The sequence below is a fragment of the Nothobranchius furzeri genome, chromosome 12 (assembly GCF_043380555.1).
Source record: "Nothobranchius furzeri strain GRZ-AD chromosome 12, NfurGRZ-RIMD1, whole genome shotgun sequence".
NCBI lineage: Eukaryota > Metazoa > Chordata > Actinopteri > Cyprinodontiformes > Nothobranchiidae > Nothobranchius > Nothobranchius furzeri.
This window is the reverse complement of record NC_091752.1, coordinates 17,750,243-17,766,632: the sequence shown is the minus strand read 5'-3', so window position 1 is coordinate 17,766,632 and position 16,390 is coordinate 17,750,243. Positions and strand designations below refer to the sequence as shown.

The following is a 16,390-nucleotide window of genomic DNA, read 5'->3' as shown; positions in this document are numbered from 1 at the left end:
ATCTGAAAAAAGTGCAATTTTCCTGGCAGTATTTCCTGGACATGCTTTGATTGCATAATGGAGAGCTGTCTGATTGACTGACGGAGATGCTACATTGCTTTGTAAATTGCAAATTGAGCAACAACAGGGAGATTTGTGCAGGCAGAGACGGAGTTGAGCATGCAGAGAGAGGGCCGCATATGACTGCAGAGCAGGTTGTGCTCCTGCTGATTGATCACTGCACGCTCCAGTTGGTGGCACAAAAATCACTCCACACTACAAACCTGAATCAGAATATGGCCGAATGTGTATATTATTGACCATTTTTCTATATTATATATTTTTTCTATAATATACAGGTGCTGGCCAGTAAATTAGAATATCATCAAAAGGTTGAAAATATTTCAGTAATTCCATTCAAAACGTGAAACTTGTACATTATATTCATGCAATGCACACAGACCAATGTATTTCCGATGTTTATTACGTTTAATTTTGATATTTATAGGTGACAACCAATGAAAACATCAAATCTGGTATCTCAGGAAATTAGAATATTCTAAAGGCCAATGAAAAAATGTTTGTTTCTCTAATGTTGGCCAACTGAAAAGAATGAACATGAAAAGAATGTGCATGTATAGCACTCAATACTTAGTCGGGGCTCCTTTTGCCTCAATAACTGCAGTAATGCGGCGTGGCATGGACTCGATCAGTCTGTGGCACTGCTCAGGTGTTATGAGAGCCCAGGTTGCTCTGATAGTCGTCTTCAGCTCCTCTGCATTGTTGGGTCTAGCGTATTGCATCCTCCGCTTCACAATACCCCATAGATTTTCTATGGGGTTAAGGTCAGGCGAGTTTGCTGGCCAATCAAGGACAGGGATACCATGGTCCTTGAACCAGGTGCTGGTGGTTTTGGCACTGTGTGCAGGTGCCAAGTCCTGTTGAAAGGTGAAGTCTGCATCCCCATAAAGTTGGTCAGCAGCAGGAAGCATGAAGTGCTCTAAAACTTCCTGGTAGACGGCTGCATTGACCCTGGACCTCAGGAAACAGAGTGGGCCAACACCGGCAGATGACATGGCACCCCACACCATCACTGACGGTGGAAACTTTACACTGGACCTCATGCAACGTGGATTCTGTGCTTCTCCGCTCTTCCTCCAGACTCTGGGTCCTTGATTTCCAAAGGAAATGCAGAACTTGCTTTCATCAGAAAACATAACTTTGGACCACTCAGCATCAGTCCAGTCCTTTTTGTCCTTGGCCCAGGCGAGACGCTTCTTGCGCTGTTTCATGTTCAAGAGTGGCTTGACACACGGAATGCGACACCTGAATCCCATGTCTTTCATGAGTCTCCTCGTGGTGGTTCTTGAAGCGCTGACTCCAGCTGCAGTCCACTCTTTGTGGATCTCCCCCAAATTTTTGAATGGGTTTGTCGTCACAATTCTCTGCAGGGTGCGGTTATCCCTAGAGCTTGTACACTTTTTTCTACCACATTTTTTCCGTCCCTTCGCCTGTCTGTTAATGTGCTTGGACACAGAGCTCTGCGAACAGCCAGCTTCTTTAGCAATCACCTTTTGTGTCTTGCCCTCCTTGTGCAAGGTGTCAATGATTGTCTTTTGGACAGCTGTTAAGTCAGAAGTCTTCCCCATGATTGTGGTGCCTTCAAAACAAGACTGAGGGACCTTTTAAAGGCCTTTGCAGGTGTTTTGAGTAAATCAGCTGATTAGAGTGGCAGCAGGTGTCTTCTATATTCAGCCTTTTCAGAATATTCTAATTTTTTGAGATACCAAATTTGGAGTTTTCATTAGTTGTCACTTATGAATATCAAATTTAAATGTAATGAACATTGGAAATACATTGGTCTGTGTGCATTGCATGAATATAATGTACAAGTTTCACGTTTTGAATGGAATTACTGAAATATTTTCAACCTTTTGATGATATTCTAATTTACTGGCCAGCACCTGTATATATTATATTATAGGTACATATATGTATCTATAATATAGTAAACAGCCAGTTTTATAATGTCACATATATTCAAAAGCTACATCAAAACATATATTAAAACCTATATGTTTATATGAATTCTTTCCATGTGGGTTGTCAATTGCTTAATATTTCCTATGTTTACCTATGGTAAAGAAAGGAGATATTGTACTCATCTAACTTTAACATAAATTTTGGCAGCTTAATGTGACATTATGGCATTTTTTTTGGCATTAGAAATTGAAAATGTTTTTCAATGTGTTGGCTAGATGGATATACGAAGATTTTTTCAAGAGAGTGAGTGAGGAACAGGAGAGAGACCAGGTGGTTGATGCTGAGGAGATCTGCATGGTCAAAGTCAGTGATCTACAGCGAAAACAGGGGCGAGCACATCGTTATGAGCATTTACCTGAGCACAAAGTTCCCAAGCAAAATTGAACAGTTTTCTATTTAGGAGTGAACAGGTAAGAGACCTTGAGAAAAAAAAACTATAATAATCATGTGACCTGCAACCTTATGTCAAGTTGTATCTGTATAGTTGACTTTCTGTATTAAAAGTTCTACTACTTGCTGGATATTTTCATATATACTGTTATTTTGTCTTGTAATAGTTAATTACACACTCCTTTATTCCATATCATAGCAGTGTTATTCATATATTAAAACTGTCAACTGCACACTCATTTGGCAGAATAAAAGTTTGACAATTATTCATTTGTTCTTTATTGTCACATTTCAGTAACATTTATAATTAAACAAGTTGTAATTAAACAAATTAAATAAATGACTACAACATTTCCCCCTGTTAAGTGCAGTAGACTGAAATGAATAGCTTTATTTGGAAATATAACATATCAAATTTTTAATGGACTTACATAAAATCTTTCTTCAACATAGACCCCACTAATTAACTGATTAAGTGTTATTTTTTATAAAAAGAAGAGAGAAAATGCACAAAAGTAGGAAAGGAAAGGAAAGTGATAAAATAATAGGTTTTGTTAGATTTTCTTCAGATAATGAATTAAATTGACAAAGTTTTTGCAGGGTGTGACAAAAAACGTTCGAGGTCAAGCTCCTGGGGCTAAGCCCCCCCTATATCTCAATCCTAGTGACGTCCATGATGTGCATTATTTACAGAACCCCACCAATAATAGGATAATAATAACAAGAGTAACTGCAACATTATTGAGAGCCTGTAACAATAATGAACCAACCTTGAGGGTCAGTTACTATTTTAGATGGGTTAAATTGTACTTGTTTATGTAATAAAATGGTAACACCCCGAGATTTGTTACCAAAATTGGAGTGAAAGGACTGGCCAACCCATGGTGCCCTCAGCCTGTGAAGATCTCTAGGAACCAAATGAGTCTCTTGTAAAAAAAAAAAAAAAAAAAAAAAAAGCTACATCTGTTTTCAGATGTTTTAAATGGGATAAGATTCTGCCTCTCTTAGTTGGGCTATTCAGCCCCTTAACGTTTCATGATACGAACCTTAGGTTTCCATTAGCGCTTTTAGATGTGTTAGCCATATATAGTGGTCAAAGGCAAGTAAAGCGATACTGTCTTGGTATGACTGGATATTGAAAAAGGGGGAGAAAAGGTAATGAGAGGGAAGACACACACACACACACACACACACACACACACACACACACACACACACACACAAATAGACAAACAACAGCAAAAAAAGGTGAGAGAAGAAGAAAAGAAAATAAGTAAATGAATAAATAAAATGAAAAAAATAAATTAAACCAAGTAAGGCCGGCCCTTCCCGCCCCATTAGTGATAGAACCCCATAAACTCCCAGAACAGAGAGTTAAACCTGAACCCCGTTCCTAAGCATGTTCTCTGAACCAGAACTAGCAGCAGGATAATCCAAAACATAATCCTTCCAGATGGCGTTAACCTCTTCTTACTTTCCCCCCTCCACTAGGGGGAGCTCCAAATTTAGGTAACAAGATCTGATAGCTGAAATAAGAAACATTTAAGTCCAAGAACTCGGCTTATGGATGAATTTTACGTTCATAACCCATTTCGGCTTGTTTAAAAAAAGGGTATTCCTAGTAGTGATTACAACAATTAGAATTACGGCAAATAAAGATAATGAAATAAGAAGCCAAGCCTATACATAGGAAAACACAAGAACAAGAAAAATGTGTAAATAAAATAAGGTGAAATCCGCCAAACTGTGATTACAACTAATTTGATAGTCCAAATTAACACAAAATAGTCGGCCCCCTAATATTAAACTGACCTCTCATTTTTAACAGCTTACTGGTCAGGGGTGTTGATGCGCTGGTCATTGAAGTCCTGGGCTTTTTGCGGTGAGTCAAAGTAATAGTCCTTGTCTTGGAATGAGATGAGGAGCCGGGCCGGATGCAGGAGTCGGAACTTTATGCCTTTTGTGTACAGGGCATGCTTAACGCCATTGAATGACGCTCTCTGCCTGGCCAGTTCAGCACTGATGTCCGGGTAGATTCTCAGATTGGTGCCGCGGTACGTCACCTGATGGCTCCTGGCCCATCTCAGGACTCTTTCTTTCTCCTGGCAATGGAGGAGCTTAACAATGAAGGCCCTGGGTTTCTCTGTAGCGTTGTGACCCGCTCTGCGAAGGGAACGGTGGGCTCTCTCTATCTCGGGAGGACTGCTAAAGACTTCAGAACCTGTAGCCGCCATCAGTGGATTCGCCACAAACTTAGCTGGATCTTTGCCCTTTTCACTACCTTCAGGTAGGTTAATTATTCTTAGATTGGACCGCCGCGACCTATTTTCGAGGTCATCGACTTTTTCCAGTAATTTTCCACACTGGGACTGGAGACAATCTCCAGTTTGGCGAGCTTCCCAAAGTTTTCCCCAGTCAGTGTTTCTGTCTGGGTGAGGCAGTTATTGAAAGATTCTACCTGTTGCCCCAGAGATTCCAGAGATGACTCGAGAGATTCTGTTGACTCATTTATCACAGCAGCTACATCTGTCTTCAAATTTTCTTACTGTTCATTTAGTATTGCGAGGTCCCCTCTGGAAATCAGGTTGTTGTCGTTTCTGGCCTTATATTTAGCCATGCTAGCTAATTTAGCCGGCTTGTTAGCTCGAGTTCCGTGTTGTTTCTGCTTGCTCATCAAGTATACTCATCTTCGAGTTAAATAGACTATCAATGTCCAATTTTAGGTTAGACACAGAAGGGAGTAGTAATATTCAGCTCGTTCAACGGTTAATTACAAGAAGTTCAGTCGGAGCTCCCCTAGACACATCCGCTCATCATCTCGCCATGCCGGAAGTTGCTCCCTGTGGTTTTTAAATGGAACTTGATGTGTTATTCTTCTTTTAGATTTTGCTACTGTTCAGCACTTTGTACAACACTCCTGTTGTGTCTAAAATTGCTATACAAACAAAATGTTTTGAGTGTGGTATGAGTGACTGATTAAATGACTTAAAAAGGACTTAAGCAGATATGTGGAAGCTCCATACCTCTGGTGTTGCAGGATTGAACGCTACGCTGAGCACCGTGTCAGAGTGTCTCTGAAGCCTGTGGAGGTAGGTGCTGCTACGGATGTCATAAATATAGGCCTGAAATAAACGACACATTAATGAATAATAATTTGAATTAAGACACACCCGAAAATTATATATATATATATATATATATATATATATATATATATATATAGCAGGAAGGGACATGTTTCCCTAATGAAGGCTGCATTCCATTTCAATTCTGTCAGTGGGCCCCAGGGCAGCTGTGAATGAATGTAAAGCACTTTGGAGTCCTCTGACTCATCTCAAAGATGCTATACAAGTGCAGGTCAGCATTAATCAAGAGCTGCTTGTTAGCATTTTTACAGAACAATGCGTGCACAGCTGAAGGAGTGGAAAGAAGCCTTCTTTGGGAAAAAAATTCCAAAAATTAGAAATTTTCTTTTAATAGATCTAAACAAAGCCGAACAAATTAGGTGCAAAAATGTCCTAATCTTTAAGCTTTGAGATTAATTATGCCTCATTTCTGTTCCATGTGGTTGATGGTTTGTGAAAATGTAAAAGTCTCAGCTAGAGAAAATACCCAGTGGTTGCATTGATGTCTCCTAAATATATATTTATAAGGTAGCTTCATTTATAACATCTCCAATCTGGTCCAGGAACGCCTTGGAGTCCTGCCGGAGGAGCTGGTGGACAAGGCCGGGGAGAGGACGGCCTGGAGCTCCCTAGTTGGGATGCTGCCCCCGCGACCCGGACCCGGATAAGCGGAGGAAGACGAGACGAGACGAGACGAGACGAGACGAGCTTCATTTATATGGTTGGTATTTGGCAGTTGGTGCAAAATGCTTCTGCAGGGTTCTTAACTGGGTTGAACAGACTCCATCTCCCCTGTTTTAAAAACTCGAAACAAGACTTTAACGGTTTGTGTTTGCTCAGAACAAAATCAGTCAGTTTTAAAACAATCACATTTACTTTGTACCACAGGCAGAGATAAAAACAGATGTGGGGATGTCAGTTACCAGAAGACGACTCATCAGATTCCTGCAGCTGTTCTATATTATCGGTTGCTTCAAATGAAAAAAGAAGCTGTATCGAGAGGTTCTTGAACATCTTGATACATTAGGACAAGTACAAATGCGCATGGCTCATAGAATCTGGATAACTAATAATAACTATCAGTACTATTATTCCTCTGCTTTCAACAAATACATAAACCAGAAGAAGAAGGATGGGTTGGAGAGGGGAGGCTGTCCTCCAAAAATGTTTTGACAGCAAGTGTGAGGCACAACAAGGAAAAGCAATTAAAGATTTCAAAGTGGAATCGGAAAAAACGGCTGGAATCCAGATGAAAAACATCCAAGAAAACTGTTCCTTGCCTTAAATGGAAGCAAAACTGTTAAAGGTCCAAGACGATAGGCAAGCACTCCGGTAGCTTTTGACGAGGTTCGGTTATATTGTAATAGCAGCGTGAACTTCTGTGAAGTTCAGCAGCTGGATGTGAAAAAGCCGCAGTGCTAGATGAGAAAGTTCTGGAACAGGAATTTTAAAGTCTAGGACGGACAGAAGATCTGATTGGTGAAAGATCAGAGGGAGTGAGAGAGAGGTGAATAGATACTAAAAGAATTATGACACAAGGAGAGGAGACTTTAGAGCGACATGAATGTGAAGAGAAAACTTTTAACGTCTAACAATTGCATCACAATGACTCCGTTAGGCGGGATGAGAGGGGTTTTTGATGCGGTCGGAGGATTTAAGGTGGCTTCTGTCTGTGTGTGACTGTTGCCCCTCTAAAGAACCACTCACCATATAAACACCATGTCTCTTTCACTTTGTTTGACTTACTACACCACAGACGGGTTTATTGTAGTTCTTGACAACAAAACAGACGACAAACTGTTATGGAAATGTTATGATTATTATTTCTTGACCATTGATTCAATCACCTGAATGTAATGTATTTCTCTATGCCTAAATGCATGCTCATTTATTCAGACACAACCACACTCACACTCACACAGACATTCACACACACACACACACACACACACACACACACACACACACACACACACACACACACACACACACACACACACACACACACACACACACACACACACACACACACACACACACACACACACACACACACACACACACACACACACACACACACACACTTTCTTATCTCATGTTATAAATAAACGGAGATTTCAGGAGCTCGGGGCTGTAGCCTTGTAGCTTCTGACTCCTCATTGCAATCTGGATACTTGTCTGTCATTTGTTTATTTTTCTCTGGTTGCAGGCACTGGGGTTGTTGATAAAAATCCTTGACACAAACAGATTTATATTTCCTAGTGAATCAATCAGCCACAGCATTACAACCAGAAACAGATACACTAATTATGAACATGAACCCAAAAAATGGCCACAGACTAGAATTTTACCATCTGACCTCCAAACGCCTTTTGCAGGAGAAAATAAATGTTTGAAGTTATTTCATAGAATCTGTAACAACAAACAAAACTTGCTTTATTTTACCCAAAATGTGACTGAAATATCCATTACAACCCAAATATGGGGAACCAAACAAACAAGTTTGTTGACATTTGACATTGAACATTTTTGAGAGGATATTACAGTTTTGCAAATGCAACTGCTTATAGGGCATTAAAACAAAATAATTTGGAAAATGAAGGCAAGTTATTTACAAACCTTTTTATACAGATATAGTTGGATTTCAGTGATTAATTATAATGATTGTAATGAACCTAGTTAGCATTGAGAGGCAACAGCTAAATAAAAGACTGATAAAATAATGTTTATTTACAACTAAACTGTTCCTTGAGCTACTATGTGAAACTTTTGGGGGGCTCTCGGTGACCCAGGAGACCTGAAAAATGACTGAATACTACAACCCCATAAAAAAGGCCTATGATGTAAAGGCTGGTTTTCCCAGCCCTCTCTGCCATGGGTGTGGATGAAAAAGGAACAGGGACAGGGACTGTCTCGATGGTTGTAGAGTTTGCAGACAAACGAGGTAGAGAACAAGGACCAGAAGACGTGGATCGGTCTGACATACATTCTCGATCTGGATATTACCAGAACATCCTGGAATGTGAGAGGTGCTACTACATTCTTCTTTGTTCTTTTCCTTTTGTCCAACGGCCCAGCATTGTTCTGTGGTTAGCATCACCGCAACCAACGTTTATATATTGCCGAAATTGAAGTGGGCTGGATCATGCAGATTTAAGGCAGTGTGTTTTATTTATGATGTGTTAAACCAGCTTTTTCAGAACAAACTGTTTCTCCATCGCCTTTACAGCATTACTCATTTGCATAGACAAGCAGTTCAGAGACGGCCCAAGCATTTGGTACGCTATTGGGCACAGTGGTGGTTTAACCATTAGGCATAGGTTGGCGGCTGCCTGGGGCCCCCTAGCCCTGATTGCTGGCACCCCTCTGTTAATGCCACAATGGACTATTCCTTTAAGACTCCGATGCACGAACAGGAAGTGATTGGTAGTAATTCCACTCTTGGAGTTATCCTAGTGGCTCCAATAAGAGGAAGAAGCAGCTCGCTTCATAAAAGCTTTTATCTTCACTTCCAAAAGTGACGTCGTTTTTCTATGTGAACATCAAAAGGAAGCAGAAAGGAAAGACAATGGAAAATGTTTAAAGGGAGAAAAACATTGACAAAATGGAAAATAGAAGAAAAAAAGCTAAAGCACAGGAGCACTGACAGGAAGATGAAAGCAGAGCAAATATTGAAAGCACTCAAAGGGAGAGAAAAACACAAAATAGAGGACTAATAAAAAGTGAAAATAACTCATGTCAGAAGAGGGTAGAGTTTCGCAAATCCAGTTAAAGATGATTGTCAAAAATTTTGTGTAAGGGGGCCCCATGTCTGGGTTCGCGTTGGGCCCCCAAATTGCTAAATCCGCCACTGATTGGACACACCAAGCTGCATATTCAACAACAAGATAAATGTGGTTTCAATTCCACTGACTTTTTTAAATAAATAAAGAATGAGACATATTTAGTATAAGGTAAAAAAAAACTCACACATTTATCCTCAGAACCACAAACAATGAAGCGTCCACAAGGTGAGAAGGCTGAGGAGCATGGGTGGCAGCGATTTACGTGGTTCTCATAGCGACGTACACACCTGACAAAAGGATACAGTTTACACACAATACAATCTGATATGTTGTAAAAATCCAAGTTTTAGCACTTTCCTATTTTATAAACTTCTGAAGTAACTAATGAGAAGGAGTTGACACTGGTGCCTTGCATGCAACAACGTGTTATCTTTTCAATGCAAGCTAAGGCTAGATAGTCCAGGGCTGCCATGAGGGATGGCATGCCGGAGGGTCTTTGACTTTCACATGTTAGTCCATTAAGGTGCGATAAAAGTAACGATCACAGAGATATTCTACATCTACAGAAGCAGCGAGTCACTGAGGTAGACTGTATGTGAAATGGACTAAACGAGTTTAGAATATTGAAGTTTAGACTGCGTCAGAACTTTAACTTCGGCAGGCTGCACACATAGCTGACTCTAAAACAGAATACCCTTCCCCAGCCATCTTGGAAAATTTCTTGTGTCCACCATGTGGGAAGCACACTCATAGTCATGCCTAGCCTGCAGGCAGCAGTAGTTTCCCAAATCATCTGAGTTTTTGTGGAAAAATATTCCTTGTGGAACAACTAGGTGTTTAAAAATAACCATTTTTTATGTCGTCCTTTGCCTGTGTCCTACGTAGAGCAGTTATTGAGCTTGTAAGCACGAGCAATTGTAAACACAGATCGCACATGTAACAGAGTGGTTTTGTCGCATGCAGTAACGTTGCAAAATCTAAAACCACCCGCAAATGCTGACCACATAGAATTCTCAAATTTCCACTTTGGTCAGAGTTTGTGAAAGAATCTTGTTTGGAGTAAGAAGCTAAAGCCTGATTAATGCTTCTCCATCAGCTCCGCAAGGGACAGATACGCACGGATTGACGGAAGCGTTTTGCTCTCATATTTCTCCGTCTCCTGGGGAGCGTTGTAAAGCAATTCCCCGGCAGAACAACAGAGGGCGTAGCGCTGTTCTGTGGTATCCTGTCATGTATCCGGTCCAAGATAGTGTGTTTATATTATGTTTTTTTGTATATGAGAGACTTTTTAACACTAAAAAATTTGTCACTCATCCTCCTCCACCTCTTCATGCGCTTGCCACCTCCAAACCCACGTTTCCTGTCATTTCCGTCCACAGATAAAATGCTTGCTGCGCATCTTTTCACTCCTCCAGTCACGGGGGAATTAAACGTTCGTATTTTTAGAGTTTTTTCGCGAGGTATTCTTCAAGCTTCTCCATGTCTGCCGCTTGTTATCCTCGGCTCTCATTATGTTTTTGAGGGTGCAATGGCAGCGCTGTAAACAACAGCGGCGTCCTGACCAATCACAAGCTTGCGTTGTCCGTCTCGACTGACGGATGTTTAGAAAAGAGAGCTCGACTCCGTCCGTCCTTGCGGAGCTCTCTGGCAGGCCCGCAGGGACGTTGCGTGTCTCCGCACTGACGCAGACGGAGAAGCATGAATCAGGCTTTAGTCACGCTCATCTACCTCCAGACCATGGGTCCCCAGAAATAAGAAAAAAACGAATGCTAATTAATGGCGCTATAAAAGCTACTTTCTAATACCGTTTGATGTATGCCATGAATTTCACGTATGATGTCCGTGAATTTTAAAGACACTTTCTGACGCCAAGAACGAAATAGTGGCAAAAGTTATTTTAGATTTTGTGGGAAAACACGTTTAGGACTACAAATATTCATCTCACCAAATTGACATCATCAAACCAGACCCAAAGAAGAAGAGAAGATTAGTTTAGCGAGCTTTGAGTCCTTCTTCCAGAACGACAGAAGGAGCAGTAAACATGGAGAAAACCACAACAAATCTGGGCCTGATTTGTAGTTATTTTAATTACAAATTTTTATTAGTTAACAAATCTCAAAGTACATGACAGACATAGTCAAAACACATGTTATTTTTCATTTAACTTGAAGTACAACATATGTGTGATTTAGGACGTAGGGCGAAGCGGATTAGGAAATAACTTTCATTCATTTGCAATCATTTTTGTGTTGTTCTGAGGACCCATGAGCCGACCGGAAGGGGACAAGACTTAGGCTCCCTAGATATCTTCACTTTCGCATGGATGAAAGGCCAAACCATGAAAAAATATCCTCGTTTTGTGGGATACCCGACTCTGTCTGTACATGATCTTAGCCTAATGGTATTTGTTTCATGCTTTGCTGATCACAAAAGTATTTTATCTTGTTTCCTGAGTTAAACCGTTGAACTAATGTTCAACTAACACATCATCCCCATCCAACTTGTTAAAATCGCTCTAACAGATGAGAGTAAAACCTCATCTGAATTTCTTGGTCAAATGTGGATTTAATGTTTGGAGTGAAGAAGGAAAGATGCTGGCATGAGTTCCTCAAAGACACATTCTTCATGTTGCTTGAGGGATGACTATGGAATTTTCCTGATGACTAACACAGACTGCATTAGAGGGTTTAATCCTCCAAAGTGGGAGCCTATGTGGTTACTGATTCCACCTCAGGACTCGGTGTCAGTCACTTAGGTAATCAGCAGGCTAACCACGAGTCAGTTCTCAGAACAGGTCAAATTCAGAATGTGTGCCTTTAGAATGAATTTATAATTATTTAAGTGACTTAACTTCTGATGCAAACAGTTTTAAATACCTAAGTGTAGCCATCAAACTAAACTCAATGCCTTATTAATAGGTCTGATTTGTGTGAGAATGTGTGAATTTGGATTTCTTGAGTATTTTTAAATTTATTAATTATTACTTCTGATCTGCTCATCAGCTCGCAAAAAAGAAAAGGAACCACTCATGGTTTAAAACGATTGGTTGCACCAATCTGTTCAGTTCGAAATGAAAAATTAACCCCAAATCCATGGGGGAAAAAAAAATCCAGGAAATTATTTGGTCCTTTTCTCCGTCTGGGATTTACATGTGAGTTTGGCTCGCAGAAGCAGAGAGACTTAAAGACGTTTTAAAGACGTTGGAATGTCCCACTTTTCATTCTGAATACTAGAAGCTGCTCAAACAGGAAGTAAGTTGCTTTTTTTGAATTCTCAGAACGTATATGTATAGATATTATTTGTCATTTAAATGTGAGTTCAGTTTGCAAAAACAGAGAAGTTTGATGCAATTGAAAAGGCCCCACTGTCAGCTAAAATTAAAAAAAATTGTTAAATCAAAGAGTACAAAAAATCTATCAATAGAAAATAAATGTATTTTTACTTTTTATTAGGACATTTTCCCAGTCAGACCAGTAATTTAGAAGTGAAAGGGCCTTGAGTTCAGTTAAACATTGACATTTCTAAATAAAATGTTAAGACCAGCTATAAATATTTCAACACTTTCCACAAAATGCATAAAGTTATTAAGTATGTTAAAGAACCATTCCAGGAAAATCTTCATATTTTCCTATTTACATCTTACTTTTATCACAAGTCTAACACAATAGGTGGATAAAATTATATTTAAAACACACATATCAATATTAAAAGTGACTGAAGTACTCCCATTAGTTGCAAATCTCACACAGAAAAAAGTGAAATGTTCATTTAAGGGTGCTGTAAATCACTTTATAGTTAGAACCAGAAAATATAACAGGAAGAACGCCACTGGCTGTTCCCACCTATTGTTTTGGTTTTCATCAGCTCTAAGGGCCTGCATCTGATGAGACATTTCTAACAATTCAGCTGTTTGAACTATAGGCTGACATGAGGCACAAATAATTTTCAGACAGCAGTGAGGTTTTGACAGTCTAGGGTGAGGAGTTTGTAGAAGAAACAGGCTCAGACATGAAGGAATGCAGAATTTGATCATCCATTTTGTTAGGCCAAAGAGAACAACCTTAGATCCAAAAAAGGTCCAAATGAATTATTTCTCTTAAGGACATTTGCAAACAAGGGACCAAATAAAACATCCTCCACTCTAAACTAGCAAGCGCCAGTTCAATCATTAAGGAAGGATTATTTGTGTAAGAAAAATGATTTGAGTTAAGTATTGCAGATGAATGAAAAGTAAAAAAAAAAATTACACAGCATTATCATCTAACTTCAAAATACCATGAAAAGGGGGACATATTGTGCTGCCACGTGGGTCTCCACTGGCTCTATAAACACTCCCGACATGAAAAAAATTCCATCTGTTTTCTCTCAGTTTTTAAATTTTGCGTCTAAAAAAGCAGTTTCAAAAAGTCCCCTTTTGTGATGTCACAAATGGGAAAATTAGAATAGAATCGTGTCTCACGTACAAGAGAGCTTTTGCTGGAGGAGCAGTGGATCTACTACAAGCCCCTCCTGGATATCAGAGCTTCTCAGCCAATAGCAACCAGAGCATAGAAGGGATGGGCGTGGCCAGCTCCAGCTTGGTTTCCTAAAGTGACAGAGCCCCAAAACGCCTTATTCTGGAAGGTACTAAAACTGTCAGGGATAAAAATGCTGAACTCACTTTATGTGGGAGGGTTTTAGTGTAAAGAACTTCATAAACATGTTTTGCGTTAACCATTGAACTACTAAAATTTAAGGAAAAAGTTACATGTCCCCTTTAAAGAAATCAACTCTGTATGGAATGTAAGAGTTCTAATTAATTTATGTTAATTTATTTCAAATAAAAGATGATTCTAACTTTCACCCAGAATATTCTAATTGTACAAACCTCAGTGTGCGAAGGTCCCAAAGCTTTACACCATCTGTGATTGCACTGGAGAGGAAAAGGTTGTAGGACTCTGGGGTCTGTCCAGTGAACGCAGATCCCTTTGAAATAAAGATATTAATAAAAAATTATTATTATTAAAGCTGAGTGATTAACCAATGCTTGACTAAAACTGTGTTTCTCAACATTTACTGGAATAATTTTACTTATATGCAGTATTTTAGCTTTAGGACAAGACTCTTCTTCACAGTTTTTGCATCCAGTTTATTTTTGTAGTTTTTTGCTATTTCTGAGCTGCTGTTGATAAATGTGCAGAGTGTGGTTTGGAACGGTCTACCTCAAATAGTCAACCCTGAAAAAAGTAAAACCATCTAAATGGTGCAACAACCTATCCTCTCTAACAAAGCAGCATTTCATACAAAAATGATTGAAACCTAATTCAAAAGAGCAAAAAATAAATAATAACAAAAAAAAATCATTGCATTTTTAAGGATTGATTCGTTCCAAATGTGACATTTTTGCACATATCCTCAAATAATAAAGTAAATTTTACCATATTTGCACTTGGAACAAATTTTTTTACTGAGGCATTTTCCGTCCTCTACCACCCTGAGAGAGGGCCCTTCAAAAAAGTGTAGTGTTTCCATTTTGACGTCTACACATTGATTCCGTTTATGACTTCCAAACCAAGTTATCAGATGATATAGTTAAACATCGGAGTGAGCGGGAGAGAGCGTGCAGCTGTGGGGTGTTTTTGTTTAGATTTCCATTAGGAGTGTGAGAACAGGAGTTTGAGAGAACATTTCCAGTTCTATTTTCCGAGAAGTCCTCTGGTCTGATGATTTCCAGGTGAATTTCACCAAGGAGACCATGGAAACTTCAAGTAGGAAAAGTTGCTTCTGAAGTGGCAGTTCCTGGTGTTTGCTCTGACTTGTGCAGAAAAAAGAAGAAGAAAACCGTGATCTCATGAGCGTCTATGCATGGGCAATCCTTAACCTTTCAGCCCCGCAAAGGCCCCCTGGCTCCACAGAAGAACTCCCCATTGATGCAATAGTCCAGCTGAAACAACACACCACAGGCTTTCCACACTACGCAGCACACAAAAGCTGGCATGACAAAAAACAGGCACATCTGGCCTGAAAGAATATAGTCAGCTGTGCAAGAGTCAATAGCAGCTGAATGGGTTAAAGCATCTAATCCGTGCAGTGTATCCAACTAATCCTGACCTTCCATGCAGGGTGAAACATGCAGAAATGGCCCAAGTGAAGGGTCACTGAGCACAAGGCTTTCTAGCAAACAAGTTGCAGAAGCATCTGTGGATTTGTGCATGAAAAATAAACTGATGGAAATGCAAAACAAAAGCTGGAACATGGTTTATTTTTGCACTTTCATGCCATGTGTTGCTGTTGTTTGTGGATCACGAGCACAGCAGCAGTCTTCTGGTTAAACACCAGCTAAATGGGTGTGATGTAGGAGTAGGCCCACACAAACCCAAACAGCATCATGGAACAGCGAGGAGGACCGTCCTCCCACCACCACTGGTGACAGCCTTAATCCTGATACAGCAGCGGCTTACATTCCTGCATTCAAGATAAATGATACTGATGATGATAAGTCCTGTCTGGGTGTCATGGAAACTTCTGGGTAACCAAGATATTTTTTAAAAACTATGACCTTCCTTGTTCACACCGCAAGCTAACACTTTCATTTCCTCAAAGGTGATTTGGGGCTTATGTAACTGGTGCAAAAAAAATAAAATAAAAATAAACCTTGCTGATGTCTTATATAACTATATGATATCTGCCAAGTAATAGTTTAAGATGGAAGATAGGGCTCACACCACTGATTCAGGCCAAGTCAAGCTAATTCTTTGCTCTGTGGGTTTGATCTATGTGTCAGTCAGTCTGCGGGTGAAGTGATGAAATGTCTCCATTTTATTCCATTCACAAAGAAGTCCTGTTTGCCCAAACTACAAATGATAAAATCATAAAAAATGAGAATAAAAAAAAACACCTTTTGTTGTGTTTCACATTTATATACAATGATTCACAAGTAAAAACTTTTGTTTACATTTTAAAAATAAAAGCCTGCCAAACACAATTACAGGTGGTAATAAAAGAAAAGCCACAATGTGGAGTTTTGAACCACTAGGGGCAGTGTAGGCTCATGTAGTGAAGCAGAAAAAGAAGAAGTGAGAATCGAAG

At 39.7% G+C, this 16,390-nt stretch overlaps 1 protein-coding gene across 7 annotated transcripts in view; it reads right to left on the bottom strand.

Moving 5' to 3' along the window:
• wdr27 (WD repeat domain 27) overlaps positions 1-16,390 on the bottom strand; it is a 71,366-nt gene that overhangs the window by 20,016 nt on the left and 34,960 nt on the right. For 3 of the 7 annotated variants that reach the window (XM_054750145.2, XM_054750146.2, XM_015944443.3), the window contains exons 21-23: positions 14,190-14,287; positions 9,507-9,609; positions 5,436-5,534 (exon numbers count right to left, since the gene is read on the bottom strand). In XM_054750145.2, the coding sequence (XP_054606120.2) occupies positions 5,436-5,534; positions 9,507-9,609; positions 14,190-14,287 (300 nt within the window). Of the gene's footprint in view, positions 1-5,435; positions 5,535-9,506; positions 9,610-13,785; positions 13,908-14,189; positions 14,288-16,390 lie in introns of those variants that run through there. The other 4 variants (XR_008565684.2, XR_008565683.2, XM_015944444.3 and 1 more) reach the window with 4 other exon arrangements.